The 14,534-nt window shown below is 44.4% G+C and overlaps 1 protein-coding gene across 1 annotated transcript; it reads right to left on the reverse strand.

Annotated features, from left to right (window-relative positions):
* Positions 1-11,211, reverse strand: LOC310762210 (cytochrome P450 2J4-like). The gene is made up of 9 exons (XM_083612904.1): positions 10,934-11,211; positions 8,967-9,129; positions 7,984-8,133; positions 5,419-5,579; positions 3,907-4,083; positions 3,545-3,686; positions 3,164-3,351; positions 2,463-2,604; positions 1-563 (listed from the first exon to the last, which is right to left on the reverse strand). The coding sequence occupies exons 1-9, from the start codon at positions 11,111-11,113 to the stop codon at positions 385-387; spliced, it is 1,482 nt and encodes a 493-aa protein (XP_083469030.1). The 5' UTR covers positions 11,114-11,211; the 3' UTR covers positions 1-384.
* Positions 11,212-14,534: the final 3,323 nt, after the last annotated feature.

Consider the following 14,534-nt stretch of genomic DNA (forward strand, 5'->3'; position numbering starts at 1 on the left):
TATTCAAAATCCAGTTTAAAATGTTTCATCTAATTAATTCTACAAAACGGATGAACTTGACCCAGTGACCCCAGCTTTTCAAAGTCTCTTAGCTGCCCCCTCCAGTAATGCCCCTGCCCCTGTGGGGTGATATTGCCCACTTTGGGATCCACTGCACTCAGACCTTATTCACAGGTATTGTTGTGTATTTTCAGGCTTTTCCTTTGCAGTCAGGAGGTCTAGAAACTTATTCCTTGTCTCACGACAAAAGTTTTGATTCTCAGGACTCTGAAGAAGCTACGCAACCCCACACCAGAAGTTGGCGGCCTTGGGTTAACAGCACAGCATGTTTCCACCTTGCAACTTTTCCTAAGCAGATTTCCAAAGAGACATGAGACGCCGGGTCTATCGAGGGATAGCGCAGATCTCAAAGTAGTGAGGCTGCAAAGTGCCCCCCAAAATAGGTTCTGTGTTGACATCTTTTGACCCTTCCGCCAAGTGGAAAGTGAACGCTTGCAGGAGGTTGGAGAAGAAAAGAAACATCTCCGTCTTAGCCAGGTGATCTCCCAAGCACACTCGCTGCCCTGTAGGAGAAGGAGAGAGATGAAGTCAGGCTGTGCAGCGTAAGGACATAAGGAGAGCTCCGCTGTTGGATCAGGAAAATGGGAAACCCATCTAGTCTGTTCTCACAGTGGCCAACTAGGTGCCAATAAATTTACATCCATTGCCATTTGGAGAACTCTTAAGTTGAAAAGCAGGGCATACCTTTCTCAGAAAAATAGTACAGTGGTACCTCGGGTTAAGTACTTAATTCGTTCCGGAAGTCCGTTCTTAACCTGAAACTGTTCTTAACCTGAAGCACCACTTTAGCTAATAGGGCCTGCCACTGCCGCCGCACCGCCGGAGCACGATTTCTGTTCTCATCCTGAAGCAAAGTTCTTGACCCGAGGTACTATTTCTGGGTTAGCGGGGTCTGTAACCTGAAGCGTATGTAACCTGAAGCGTATGTAACCCACGGTACCACTGTATCTAGATCTTTCACAACCCTTTTGCTCAGTATTGACACAAAACCCCACCACCCTCTGCTGCTGAGGGCCTGAGGTTAAGTGCTCATTAATGTGGAGATTTCAGGCTCATCCCAGGGCACGAAGATGCATTGGGAGCCTAGAGGGGCAAACTGGATTCCCATGGGGAAATCTGCTGACCTGAGCCAGTGGTGGAACATCTCCAGGAATGGCTTAGAACAGGCATAGGCAAACTCGGCCCTCCAGATGTTTTGGGACTACAACTCCCAGCATCCCTGACCACTGGTCCTGTTAGCTAGGGATGATGGGAGTTGTAGTCGCAAAACATCTAGAGGGCCAAGTTTGCCTATGCCTGGCTTAGAAGATCCTCCTTCCCTTCCCCACATCTGAAACCCTGGAAAGACACTGCCAGGGTAGACAAGGCAGCCCCCTGTGTTTCTATGAAAATGAGCCCCTCCTAAGAAAATATGTATTCCTACTGGCCATGATAGCTTGTCTCCACAGCTGGAGAGGCAGCAATGCTTCTGAATACCAGTTGCTGGAAACTATGGAAGAGGACAGGGCTCTTGTGTTTGAATCCTGCTTTGTAGTGATCAGGTGGGATTGCTATGAGGAATTATAACAAATATAGAGTAAGCCATCTGTGTCAGCAATGAAAGCATTGCGTTGACTGGGTTTGAACTATTTTGATATGATTCTTGATCAATCCACATCTCTGCATCCCTGTTCCATTTCTCTTTCTTGACAAGTCACATACACAGCCCAGTTGCTTCGCCAGGCAGGCATCCTGGGACATCAAAGACAGTGGGAAGTTTCTTTTCTGATATGTTAATCTTAGGATGTTAATCTTAGGGCCAGGAAACAGGTTTCACATAAAGGTGATAATGATCGCTGTCCTCCTGGCCGGCCTTCTTATCATGTATATTGCTTGTTTATCACCTCCCGGGGTTGCCAAATGCACTCCTTTGTAGTTCTGTTTTGTTTACCCCAGAAACACGTGTGCTTAATTAGTTTTGGTAGTTTAACTTTGTTCCCACGTGGGGTTTGTTGAAATGCTCAGAAGAAATCTGATTGGTTCTTACGAACACTCTGTAAAAAGTTCTTTTGTGTATAAAACGACCTGGGCCGGAGGGTGGAGGGAGAGATTATTATACGCACCCTTCCCAGAGTCTTGCTGGTTCAAGCCTCTGTGTGTATTCTTATTAATCAGAGTTCAATCCTTCCTTTACTTTGAGAACGCCTCACTGCTTGAAGGCATCTCACAGGCGTCTGGTTGGCTACTGTGAGAACAGAATGCTGGACTAGATGGGCCATTGGCCTGATCAAGCAAAGCTCTTATGTTCTTCATATACTCCTTGGGCAGCCTTAGGTGTGCTACTATGTCTTTCAACTCCCAACAATGCAAAGCAAAACCCTCAAGGAAACCACCAAGATTTTGTCTCCAGCCTTTTCATCTACCTAAAGAAAATGGAATGAAGGCTTCTGGACAAACAAAATTTCCGTCCTTGTCAAGGAAGTGGTTGGGGTTGAAGCTTTCAGGCGTCGCCCATTCGTTGGGATCATACAAGGCAGAAGCCATGTTTGGAAAGATCATGGTGCCCTGGAAAGAAAGAGTCAGAGATTCAGTCCTGCCTTGCTCCAGGGAAGCAGATCATACTCTCAGCTCTCAGTTCAGTAAAGCCCCTCTCTCAAATAATTGCATGATTCGCTACCAAACTGGAGAAGCAGAGGGCTCTGGCAAAGAGAGACTCAATTGGCTTCTTGTTGGCCAGAGATAATGCTCTGAGCATCTTCACCTCTCAGGGATGGTGCAACATCTTCTGCAATGGGGAAAGACACAAAGGCTGTGTGGACACCATACTTGTACAGCACATTTAGAGAAGATGGCTTCCCCCACAGAATTCTGCGCACTGCAGTTTATTGAGGGTGCAGGGGGGGGCTGTAGCTTCATTGTGGGTAAACTACAGTTCCCTTGATTCTCTGGGGGAAAACATGTGATTTAGATGTACAGTGGGCAGAATGTCATTTCCTGCCCAAGAAGAAAACATGGCCAGCTTTCTTTCGATGGTAGAACTAAAAGTGGTATCTGATACACCTCTGCAACGTGTTCTTAGACATTTGAAGGAAGCAGGGGATGTGGGCAGTGGAGGTTCACTTACCCTCTTAATGGTAAACTGTCGAATCATGGTGTCCTTCACACATAACCTGGGCAACCCAACCGCGATGATGTTGCTGAAGCGCTGGACCTCATGGACCACGGCGTTGGTGTAGGGCAGCTTCTTGCGATCCTCGCCGCTGATCATTTGATCGGGAGCCACAATCGCGTCGATCTCCTTCTGGATGTTCGCTGAGTGGAATCCAAACACATTTATTTACACACAAAAAAAAGCGCATGCAAAACTTTTTAGCAAATTCATCTCAACACAACAGTTGGTTGGCATGAAAGACAACATTTTGCTTTCTTCCACATCATTCAGAAGACGCAGCAGTTGAACATCATTTGCACAATTCGAAAGTGGTGCAGCGTTACATCATCTCACCTTGGATGTCTGGATAAAGCACCATATACAGAACTCCCCAGTAGAGAGTGGTGCTGGATGTCTCTGTTCCACCCAAGAAGAGGTCAAATATACACTGGATCATGTTACTTTCATCGTAGGCTGGTTTGGGCTGGTCTTTCGTCTGCAGAAGAGAAGAAATAGAAAAATGGACACACCTAATGTCACCCTTGCAGCTGTAAATTTTCAAGGGCTTGCAGCTAAACATTCATAATGGAGCATTTCCCAGCAGGAAGAAAAATACAAATTCTAATTGGGGATGGAGCAATTGCCCAAATTATGGAGAAGAGGATGAGGACAGCACATCCTGAGCAGTTCTGGTCATGAACAAAGCAGCTACTTACTTTCTCTATCTGAGCAAGGTAACTATAAATGAAATCTTGAGGGTCATCTGGGAGTCCTGCAATCTGGTGCTTGTTGATCTCCTTCCTTATGAACGAACACACAAAGTCTCGGGCGGTCAAGGCCTTCTTGTGAGGCCCTGGGATACACTTCATAAGCCAGGGCATGACATTATAAATCTGGGGAAAGAGACATGAACAGATGGAGGTGCGGAGAAAGTCGCTGCTCAGTATTAGAGCACCTGTCCTGTGCACAGAAGGAGACAGGTTCAATCCTTGTCATCTCCAGGTAGGTCTGGCAATGTCTCCACATCTGCAACCCTGGAGAGTCGGTGTGGACAATACTAGCTGGAACCGAGGTCTGACTCAGTGTGAGGCAGCTTCTTCATGTCCAAGGCAACCATGGGATCGCTTATCTCTATAAGAACCTTCCCAAGCAATGTTCAGGTCATCTGGGAAAGCCCTGAAGAGGCTTAGGTGACAGCTACGAGGAGCTGAGCCTTCAGTGGAAATCCCTCCCTAGAGAGGCCTGCCACACTCTTTCAACTATAGGGCTGGTTGAGGCCTAGCTGCTTCAGAAGGCCTTTTAGGTAAAGGTAAAGGTACCCCTGGCCGTTAGGTCCAGTCGCGGACGACTCTGGGGTTGCGGCATTCATCTTGCTCTAAAGGCCGAGGGAGCCGGCGTTTGTCCGCAGACAGCTTCCAGGTCATGTGGCCAGCATGACTAAGCTGCTTCTGGCGAACCAGAGCAGCGCACGGAAACACCGTTTACCTTCCCACTGGAGCGGTACCTATTTATCTACTTGTACTTTGACGTGCTTTCGGACTGCTAGGTGGGCAGGAGCAGGAACCGAGCAACGGGAGCTCAACCCATCGCGGGGATTCGAACTGCCGACCTTCCGATCAGCAAGCCCAAGGCTCAGTGGTTTAGACCACAGTGCCACCCACATCCGCCTTTTAGGTAGTAGGCTGAAATAGGATACCCTCCAACACATTGAGGCGAAAAACCGGGTGCAGGTCTTCCAGGGGAAGTCATGTGACCCATGCGAGAGTGTGGCCCTGAGATTGCGGTGCCCACAATGGGCAGCATGCTCTCATGAGAAAAAGTGGGATGTCCCGATTTTATCAGGACACTTGAAGGGTATGAAATAGTTCAATAATTTCTGAACTGCACCAGAAAATACTTCCCATAATTGACGTGTGAACAGAACAGGAATCAAGTTTGGTTTGGGGTAGAACTTTGAAAGATTTCTAGCTCATCTTCAAGTTCACTTACATGCATTTTTTAAAAAAAAAAAAAACTTTTTTGACTCCTTGGGCCTTCCTTCAAACTTAATTATCATAATTGTTGGGGGATACTGTAATTGTTAAATATCATAATAAATATGATTGCATTTATTTTCTAAGGAAATTCTTCCCTCACCACAAACTGTCTAGCGAAAGTGAAACCTTTTACTGCTGTTCCTTTCGGGAAAGGAAATATTGAAAAGCAAAGCAAAATAGCAACTTGCTTACGTTATGACCGAGACTGCCTGCAAATTTGAATATGGCCTCCATTGCTTCCAGGAGCTCGTGAAATTTTTTGTCCTCAGTAGAGAAGCGATGCCCAAACACCACGGCGCAAATCACGTTGGAAACGGCGAGGGTCAGAGCGAAGGACGGATTCATGGGTTTCCCTGCAAATGGAATCATCAAGTGCCCATTTGTGAACCAACCCTGTCAATGTAGCAGAAGAAACGACAACCAACATTTGCCCCCCTGGTGTCCTCCAGATGTTTGGGACTACAATTCCCATGAGTCCCAGCGAGCTTCTGGATCCAGCTTGGTCACGGGAGGCTCAGATAGTTGTCGTGGCTAGAAATGCCTTTTACCAACTGAAATGAGTATGTCAGTTATGACTGTTCCTGGACTGGGAAAGCTTGGCCAAAGGCAGTTCATGCACTGGTTATTTCAACGCATGAATGCTGCAACACAATTGCTACCAGGAGCGAGGCCTTGTCAGCATATGACATCTGTGCTCAGAGACCTGCAATGGCTGCTGATTTGCTACCCAGCCAAGATCAAGTTGTTTCCGTTAATATATAAAGCCCTTAACAACTTGGCACCTGAAAGATTGCCTTGCCAAATATATGCCTAATTTGTAAGAACTCCATCTTTTAGTTTCTTCCTATTTCCACCACACTTTGCTTCCTGTTGTTGGATAAGTTGTTTTTTGTTTGGTTTTTGTCCAGGGCAGGGGGGGGGCTGCTTTAGGAAAATTTATTTGTTGTTATCCATTATTATTGTTGTTGTTGATTAAATTTCTATACAGCCTTTCATCCAAGCATCACAGAGCAGTTTACAAGATAAAAACACAAAAATCCATGACATAATTAATTAATTGAATTTGTATACCGACCTATACTTGCAGGTCTCAGGGTAGCTACACCACAAAATCACAATATACACAAAATACATAATAAAAACAAAAACAACTCAATAAGCCAGCCCAAAAGTTACAAAACAGTCAACCAGGAATGCAGGATCTGACCCCAAGATAATTCCTACACAGCTGGCTATTTTGTAATTTTTTTGGCTGGTCTTAATAAATATACTATTTTTGGGTGAGATGTAACCATAAACAAAAATAGCCAAAGTGTGTGTTGGCAACAGGTGGTGTGGGAGATGCTTCAGAAGAAAAGCCCCAGTGTGGGCCGTGGTGTGATTTCAGAACTGTAGAAAACTTAAATTCAGAAGTAAAAGAGAAGCGTTTCTTTCATGCTACAAGTCTGAGATATCAAGAAGTTCTTATCTCACCCATGCTTATTATTTCAATGTGAAGCAGCATCGTTTGATTCCTGGGATACCTTAATTGCCTTGCAAGACCAAAATATTTTGATGCTGAAATTCTCTCATTGAGTAAAGTGGCAACAGAGACATGGGGACACTTTTCTGGTTTAATCTGAGGAATCAGCCATGGCCTCTGCACTCAGCCAACCCAGGGTGCAGATCTGAAGAGCCAGCAAGGGGCAGCAGTTAGAGTATGAAACTAAGATTTAAAAGATCCAGACTCACACACCTTCTCAGCCTTGAAGCTCACTGGTTGACTTTCATATATCACTCTCTCTCACCCTAACCTACCTCACAGGGTTGTTGTGAAGGTAAAAATGGTTGGTGGTAAGGAAGATCAGTGTATCCTGCCTTGAGGTCCTTGGAAGGAAGCTTGGCTATAATTGCAATAAATGCAAGTATCCAGTGCTTTTTTTTCTGGGGGAATGCAGGGGTACGCATATCCCTAAACCAGGAGTAGGCAACCTAAGGCCCATGGGTCACAAGCAGCCCACGGGGGTTGTTTAACTGACCCATGAGCCACCCCCAAACCGAGCCACCCACTCAGCAAGTCTCCACGTGCTGTGCTAAACCGGCGCAGCGCAGCACGGGGACTCGTTTCCACAGTGCCAGAAATTGCATCTGCACAGACACAGATCCCAGAAATCGTGGCCACATGCGCGATCCGGCTCATGGAGGGATTTCTGCTGGAGTGAACCGGCCCAGGCAAGGTAAACCTTGCCAACCCCTGCCCTAAACATTTTGTGAATCTAAATTTGGCCTCATTGAGGGGCAGTATTTCAATATGAAAAGGAAAATGAGAGTGCCCCTAAACATTTTTTTTTAAGCACTGCAAGTATCTATTGCAGTTCTTCATACAAGGTTTGGAGAGAAAAAAAATCTTGGCTGCACGATTCCAAAAACCTGCTGGTTTTCCCTTGGTCTCCAGCCAAAGGTATTTTGTTTGGTGTTTTCATCTCCTCTTTGAGAACAGGAGAAGAAAGCAGGCTAAAACTGGAATCCAGTGCAATCAGTATTTATGGCTTGCAACCATTGGTCAAATCAGATGCCTATTAGCACAGACATAAAACGTGAATAAATGCATGTTCCATCTAAGATGCAATCAAAACTAAGAGGAACCTTAAAACTTCCTGAGGTTGCTCTTAGATTTAGCTTGCTGAAATTAATGAGAGCATAAGAAGAAAACAGGGTTCTGGACTGGAAAATAAATTAAAGGGCACATTCTCCCTCCAACCCTGAGCTGTGCCGTACCTTTAGTGCTCCTAAGGTTCTCCACCAGGTGATAAGCTTCATCTTGGATCTGGTACTCCAACGTCCTCTTCCCCAGCCCCAATGTCTTCAGAGTCATCAGCGAGAACTTCCTCTGGTGCTTCCATGTACTGCCCGTTGACAGCAAGATACCTGGAGGCATTGAAAGTCAGCTGTGGACTGCTGCAGTGACCCATTATTTGCATTCAGAGCACAGAATCCAAACCCTTCGAAATTATGCTAGGAGGTTGCCACCAAAGCCCTGTTTCCAATGCCAGGACTTTGACTAGCATAGACCCTGACTCCAGCTACAAAAGCTGAGGCTGCTAAAGAGGCCAAAGAGCATATTGGCTGTGAGCCCTGGAAGACATTCTTCCATCTGTGCTGGGAGGGCAGAGCCCTGAAGGACTGACAGATGGATGGATGGATGGACTGACTCCAGCTACAAAAACTGAAGCTGGTAAACAGACACTTGAGCTGGGATATTGCTTGGGTGTGGGAGGGCGGGTCGTTGCTCTTATTGATTTCTTTTTGTATCTTTGTTTTATATCTTATGATTTATGCAAAATACATTTTATTTATTGTTTATGGCTAATTCTGTCATGATCATACATGATATTTCATGCCATAAACTGCCTTGAGCATCAATTTGTAGGAGGGGATCAGAATTAAGTGCTTGTGAAAATTCATCAGTATTTGGGTGGAAATCTTTGCAAAACAGTTTCCCAAATATAATGCAAAAGGGATCTGGGAGGAGCTGCAAGCCCCTCTCTCTGGAAGCTGAGGAGCTTGTGGGGTCTTGCTAAGTCAAGATTTGAACCGTGTGAAGCAGCCAGTTGATTTCATAAGCAATAGGTTTTTGAGCTCTTTATAACCAAAGTCTACTAAAGAGGAACGCCACTAAAACCACAGAGCCACTCCTTCAATTGTGTTATGGGAACAACATGACCCTGTGATTCCTACGCAAGCGAGACAAACAGCCTTACCTTTATTGTTTGCCAGAGCTCTAAAAAACGGGACTACTGGCCGGCCAACTACATCTTCTGGGTGGGTGGTGAGACCGTCTTTCACAGCTTGGAACCCATCCAGAACTACCACAGGGTGAGGACCAAACCATACAGTATAGATGTCCCCGTAGGATTTTGCCACCTGTAGGAAAACACCAGGGAAGCTCAGGCAAATAAAAACCACACCCAACCTTTGAGCAATTCTGTTCTTAGTTTTGGGTTGGGCTAAGTTCATTAAATTCATGCATCGCTTCCCAATTTTAAAAGCTCCAAAGTTTTTTTGGGGGGGGGGTTGCAGCGAAGTGCCTAGTAATGCCATAACAAAACCATCTGAACACATTAAAAACAGCAATACAGTATTATATCGCTGGCCAGGAAAACAAAGAGGTCTTTGCTTGGTGACTAAACAATGGCAAGGTTGGTGCCTGGCAGGGCTCCCTGGGGAGAGTGAGGCCACTTTGCCCTCCTTGCAACCTTCTAAAGCCGTCAGAGCCACGTACAGTGGCTCACAAGGGGCTCGATAAACCTTGCTGATTGCTTCACATTGCAATCGGCTCCAAAGAGGAGATGGGCTGAATCTCAGTGGCAGACAGTGATGGGTGAATCTGAGAGTTTGGGCATCTCTCAGTTTCTCACTTTCTCAGTCTTAAATGCAACCCTCCACATTTCTGCAGCAATTTGAAATTTTGCTTTTGAATCCTCATGAAAAATCACTCAGCTTTTTAGAGGGAATTTCTCCTAATAACCCTATTTTTGCATGCAGTAGAATCATAGAATCTTAGAGCTGGAAGGGACCCAAGGGGTCATCTAGTCCAACCCCCTACAATGCAGGACTCTCAGCTAAGCCATCTATGACAGATGGCCATCCAACCTCTGTTCAAAAACCTCCAAGGAAGGAGAGCCCACCACCTCTTGTGGGAGACTGTTCCACTGCTGAACAGCGCTCACTGTCTGAAAGTTTTTTTCCAAACGTTTAGTCAGAATCTCCTTTCTTGTAACTTGAAGCCATTGGTTCAAGTCCTGCCCTCCAGAGCAGGAGAAAACAAGCTTCCTCCCTCCTCCGTGTGACAGCCCTTAATATATTTGAAGATAGCTATCATATCTCCTCTCACTGTCCTCTTTTCCAGGCTAAACATACTTTATGGACTTTATGGATAGAAAGAAAAGTCAAGGTAGCCTATATGTAAAATATAAATCTATGGCATGCACAATATAACTTTAAGATTCTAACTTAATAAAATCAGTATCCTAGCCTAATGGCCAACAGATTCATCTTCATATGCTATGCCACTGACAAACTGGAAATAACATGCAGAATCTCATGAAAACAAACATTGTGCAAAGCCAGTATCAGACATGTTTTGATTGATCAGCCTTCTTCTGACAGATAAAGAATACAGAATTCCAACTTGAGCATGAATCCAGAAGGTATAATTGGTTTTACGATGCGCTGCAGCAAGAATTCGTTTCTAAATTTCCAAATTTTAAAACGCAGAGACTTCTAACAGAGCACACTGGCCAACCAACCCACCCAAAGTAATAATCCTAGAGACAGCCAATACCCTAATTTGAAAATGAGGGGGCTGTGGCCACAGAGACCCCAGTATTAAAAAAAATCATTTGACAAACAAGACTTTAGTATATCCAAAGTTCCAAAGCCTAGAGCATCAGAAGAAGCCCTAAGATGAGTCAGACTATTGGTGCATCCAGTGACTTGTCCATAGTGGCCTGCAGGTGATTTTTAGGGTTTTGGAGAGAGAAGACTACCATCAGATGCTGGGGATTGAACCAAGGACCATCTGCATGAACAACGGATGCTTGACCACTGAGCTTGACCACCCTTCTCCTATCAATCTCCTCTTATCAACCCACTGGCCATTAAGCTCCCTTTGCTATTGCCCGTTCCTCTATCCTGTCGGCCAATCAAACTGCTGGGAAATAGATACCTTGGTCAGGCTCTCACGAGTGACGTTGAAAAACCTCAGCTGCCATAGGCATCCGATAAAGGGGAGAGGCGTTGGTCCTGGAGGGAATTGTCGTTTTCTCCATTGCAGCTTCACAAACTGGACAATCAGGAGGCAGAAGAGGAAGAGGAGGAAGATAGAACTTAGTGCCCGCATTTCCATGACTCTGAGTTGCAGAGAGGCACAAGTCGGGCGCCTTGCGCTCTGTCCCGTGGGTGTGAGTGACTCTCGTTTGCTGTGCCTGAATTTCAGGGCCTCCCCCCCCCCCCAATTTCAGATCCTGTCTCTGAACAGCTCCAGGCAGGCACTTTTACTGCGTCGTAACATGTTCGGAAACTTGTTTTATGGAAAGTTTATAAAAATCCTCCCTCGCCTGAATACGTCAGATAAGTCTAGGAGCGATTAAAGTTACAAATTAATTTAAAGATGACAGCTGACACATTTGGTTGATCTTTACCTGGTGCATCAACTGCAGCTGTAAAAAGTATGGTTGGATGAGCACTTCTTGGGTAAAAAAATCTGTCTTTTGTCATACTTTCTTGGTGCATTTGCTTTTAACAGCTTTTACGTTTTGTGTACTTTATGGACTCATTGGTCACTTTTCGTTTGGAAAGCAATGGAATAATAATAATAATAATAATAATAATAATAATAATAATATCTGATTTATCTAACCTACTCTACTGGAGAAGATAGAAGTGCCTGGCGTGCTTTGGTCCATGGGGTCACGAAGAGTCGGACACAATTAAACGACTAAACAACAACACTTTACTGGAAGACAAAGAAATACAGTGGTACCTCGGGTTAAGAACTTTATTCGTTCTGGAGGTCTGTTATTAACCTGAAGCACCACTTTAGCTAATAGGGCCTCCTGCTGCCGCCGCTGCAGGATTTCTGTTCTCATCCTGAAGCAAAGTTCTTAACCCGAGATACTATTTCTGGGTTAGAGGAGTCTGTAACCTGAAGCGTATGTAACCCAAGGTACCACTGTACATTACAGTCTCAGGAAACTGCAAATAATCACAGTATCCACCAACATCAGATGCAATTATTAAAACTGAGAACAGAAACAATGAAACTTTCACACAATTCAAACAAAATGCCCCCCCTTTCCTTTTTACAATAATCACTGAAACATCTACTACTTAAACAGGCAACCTACTTGAGTGACTTTTCCCTCATTTTTGTTTTGGGAACCTATCATTTAAATAGTCAAAAGAGATGTGCAAGTAACAACCTTGTTTCCCACTGAGAGCAGTATTTTAGGGCCAGGTGAGGTCTTTCCCTGTGGCAACTGGTTTTCACTGGGCTGGGTATTCCTGCCAGGGCTATGTTGTCCAGCCAGCCATGATATGAGGATGTAACATAGCATTCCTACAATAGTGCGTATATAGCAGACATAAGTCCTTTGGCATAAATTTGATTCATGGCAGGCAGTATAAGTTTTTACCAAGCTTATGGCACTGTCCTGAGCCTCTTTAAAAAACATTTTAACAAAAAGCCAAAGCTCTTCATGCATCTCTCTGCAACCCAGATCTGAGGGGTATATTCCACTGAGTAACTGAGCACAGGTCACAAATGACATCTATTTTATTGGTATCAAATAACTGAACCAAATAACTGTTTTGAAGTGCAGCTTTGTAGGGGCCCAGGGAAATGACAGACAGCTAGTGCCAGAGAAATAATATTAATAATGATGAATAGCAATGAGGATGATGAGAAAGAAGTTGTCAAACCTTATGCAAACTAAGGCATATCGGTCTGGAATCAAAGAGATAGATAGGTCAGTTCAAGAGGTTAAAGATACAGAGATAATCCGGGAGGCCCTATTATAGGGTGGATCTAGACACAGAAAAACCCCCCACTATAAATAAGTCAGAAATTAGATTGTTATAACAAAATTAAAAAAATCTCTATGGAAAATTGCATTTTAAAATTTCCTGCTCTCTGGCACCATCTGGTATTGCATGTTTATAGCACATTCAAATAGCTGTTTCTTTACAGCTGAGTCCACTGTCTGTTTTATCCCACGCAGAACCCCTCTTCTGCAAGCTGAGTTGCATTCAAACATTCAACATGAACAATCACACAAAAAACATTCAAACACCTAAACATTTAAAACCAGTCAGTTCTATGAACACATCAATTAGTGAGATTCAACAGTAAATTAATAGAAGCAAATTGAGTCATAAAACCAGCCTGTAGCCAATGGCACCTGACTACATGCATGCTGATATTATCAGTTGCCAACAAATTGCTTCTGTGGCCTGGGATTTATGCCTGTAGCTCAGGGGTCAGCAAACTTTTTCAGCAGGGGGCTGGTCCACTGTCCCTCAGACCTTGTGGGGGGACGGACGGACTATATTTTGAAAAAATAATGAACGAATTCCTATGCCCCACAAATAACCCAGAAAGGACACATTCTACTTATGTAAAAACATGCTGATTCCTGGACCGTCTGCGGGCTGGATTTAGAAGGCGATTGGGCCAGATCCGGCCCCTGGGCCTTAGTTTGCCTACGCATGCTGTAGCTTTTCCAGGGATGCATTTCGTTCTTCACACCTTCTAAAGATAAAACAAATGGTGATGAAACTCTGCCTCCAGCTCTTCCTTTCTGTATACCCAGTTCCCTTCTGCCTTGACCAAGTTCCTTCCACACAGGCCTTTCCCATCTCATACGCCCTTCTACTCCCAGAGATTAGACTGAGAACCAAAGCATAAATTTAGAAAATTGTTTTGGAATTATAACCAAAGGAATTGCAAATACAAGAAAAAGGTGTCTTATTATGGCACTTGGAAGACCAGCGGATTTATTGTGGCACTTGAGGCCACATGTTTCTGATGAAAAACTTTGTGCAGCAATTAATCTTCCTGCTGCAAGACTCCTTGTGTGTGTGCATGCGTCTGTTTGTGTACAATTGCTAAAACAGCTGCCAAGGCAATAGTAAGAATGCTCATTCAGTTGTCTTCAGCTGCTTCCGCACTGGGCAGACTAGGGAGATGTGGGAGAAATCTGATTCTGTTCACGTTTAAAAGCAGTGCTATGTAATTTGCAATTTCCAAAACAGGATGTGAAGCGAAGTACAACCATCCCTGGAAATTCACACCTCTCCAAATTTTGCAAAAATGCATATACTAAGGTGTAGTGGTTAGAGTGTTGGAGTAGGAGCTGGAGGTCCAGGGCTCAAATTCCAACTCAGTCATGAAGTTCACTGGGTGATCTGGGGCCAGTCACTGCCAATCAGCCCAACCTATCTCTCAGGGTTATTGGGGGGACTGAATGAGGCAGGGAGAACCAGGCACACTGCCTTGAGTTCCTTGAAAAAAGCTGGATATAAACACAATGAATAAATAAAACAAAGTATGCATAAAATTCAACGTAAGTGAAAATAGCATACCAGAAAGATTAGGCAGAATTGCATAGAAACACGTGTTTAACTGAGGACATTTGCTGGTGAGTTTTTACAAGGACTGTTTTAAAAAATCAAACCAATCCAGAAATGTGGAGAACTGAAACTTACAACTGGAAAAATAAGAAACAGAGAAACCAAAATGAGCAGATTTCCCCGTTTCCCTCCTATAC

This window comes from Podarcis filfolensis, assembly GCF_964270895.1.
Source record: "Podarcis filfolensis genome assembly, chromosome: 5".
In the NCBI taxonomy this organism is placed as follows: domain Eukaryota; kingdom Metazoa; phylum Chordata; class Lepidosauria; order Squamata; family Lacertidae; genus Podarcis; species Podarcis filfolensis.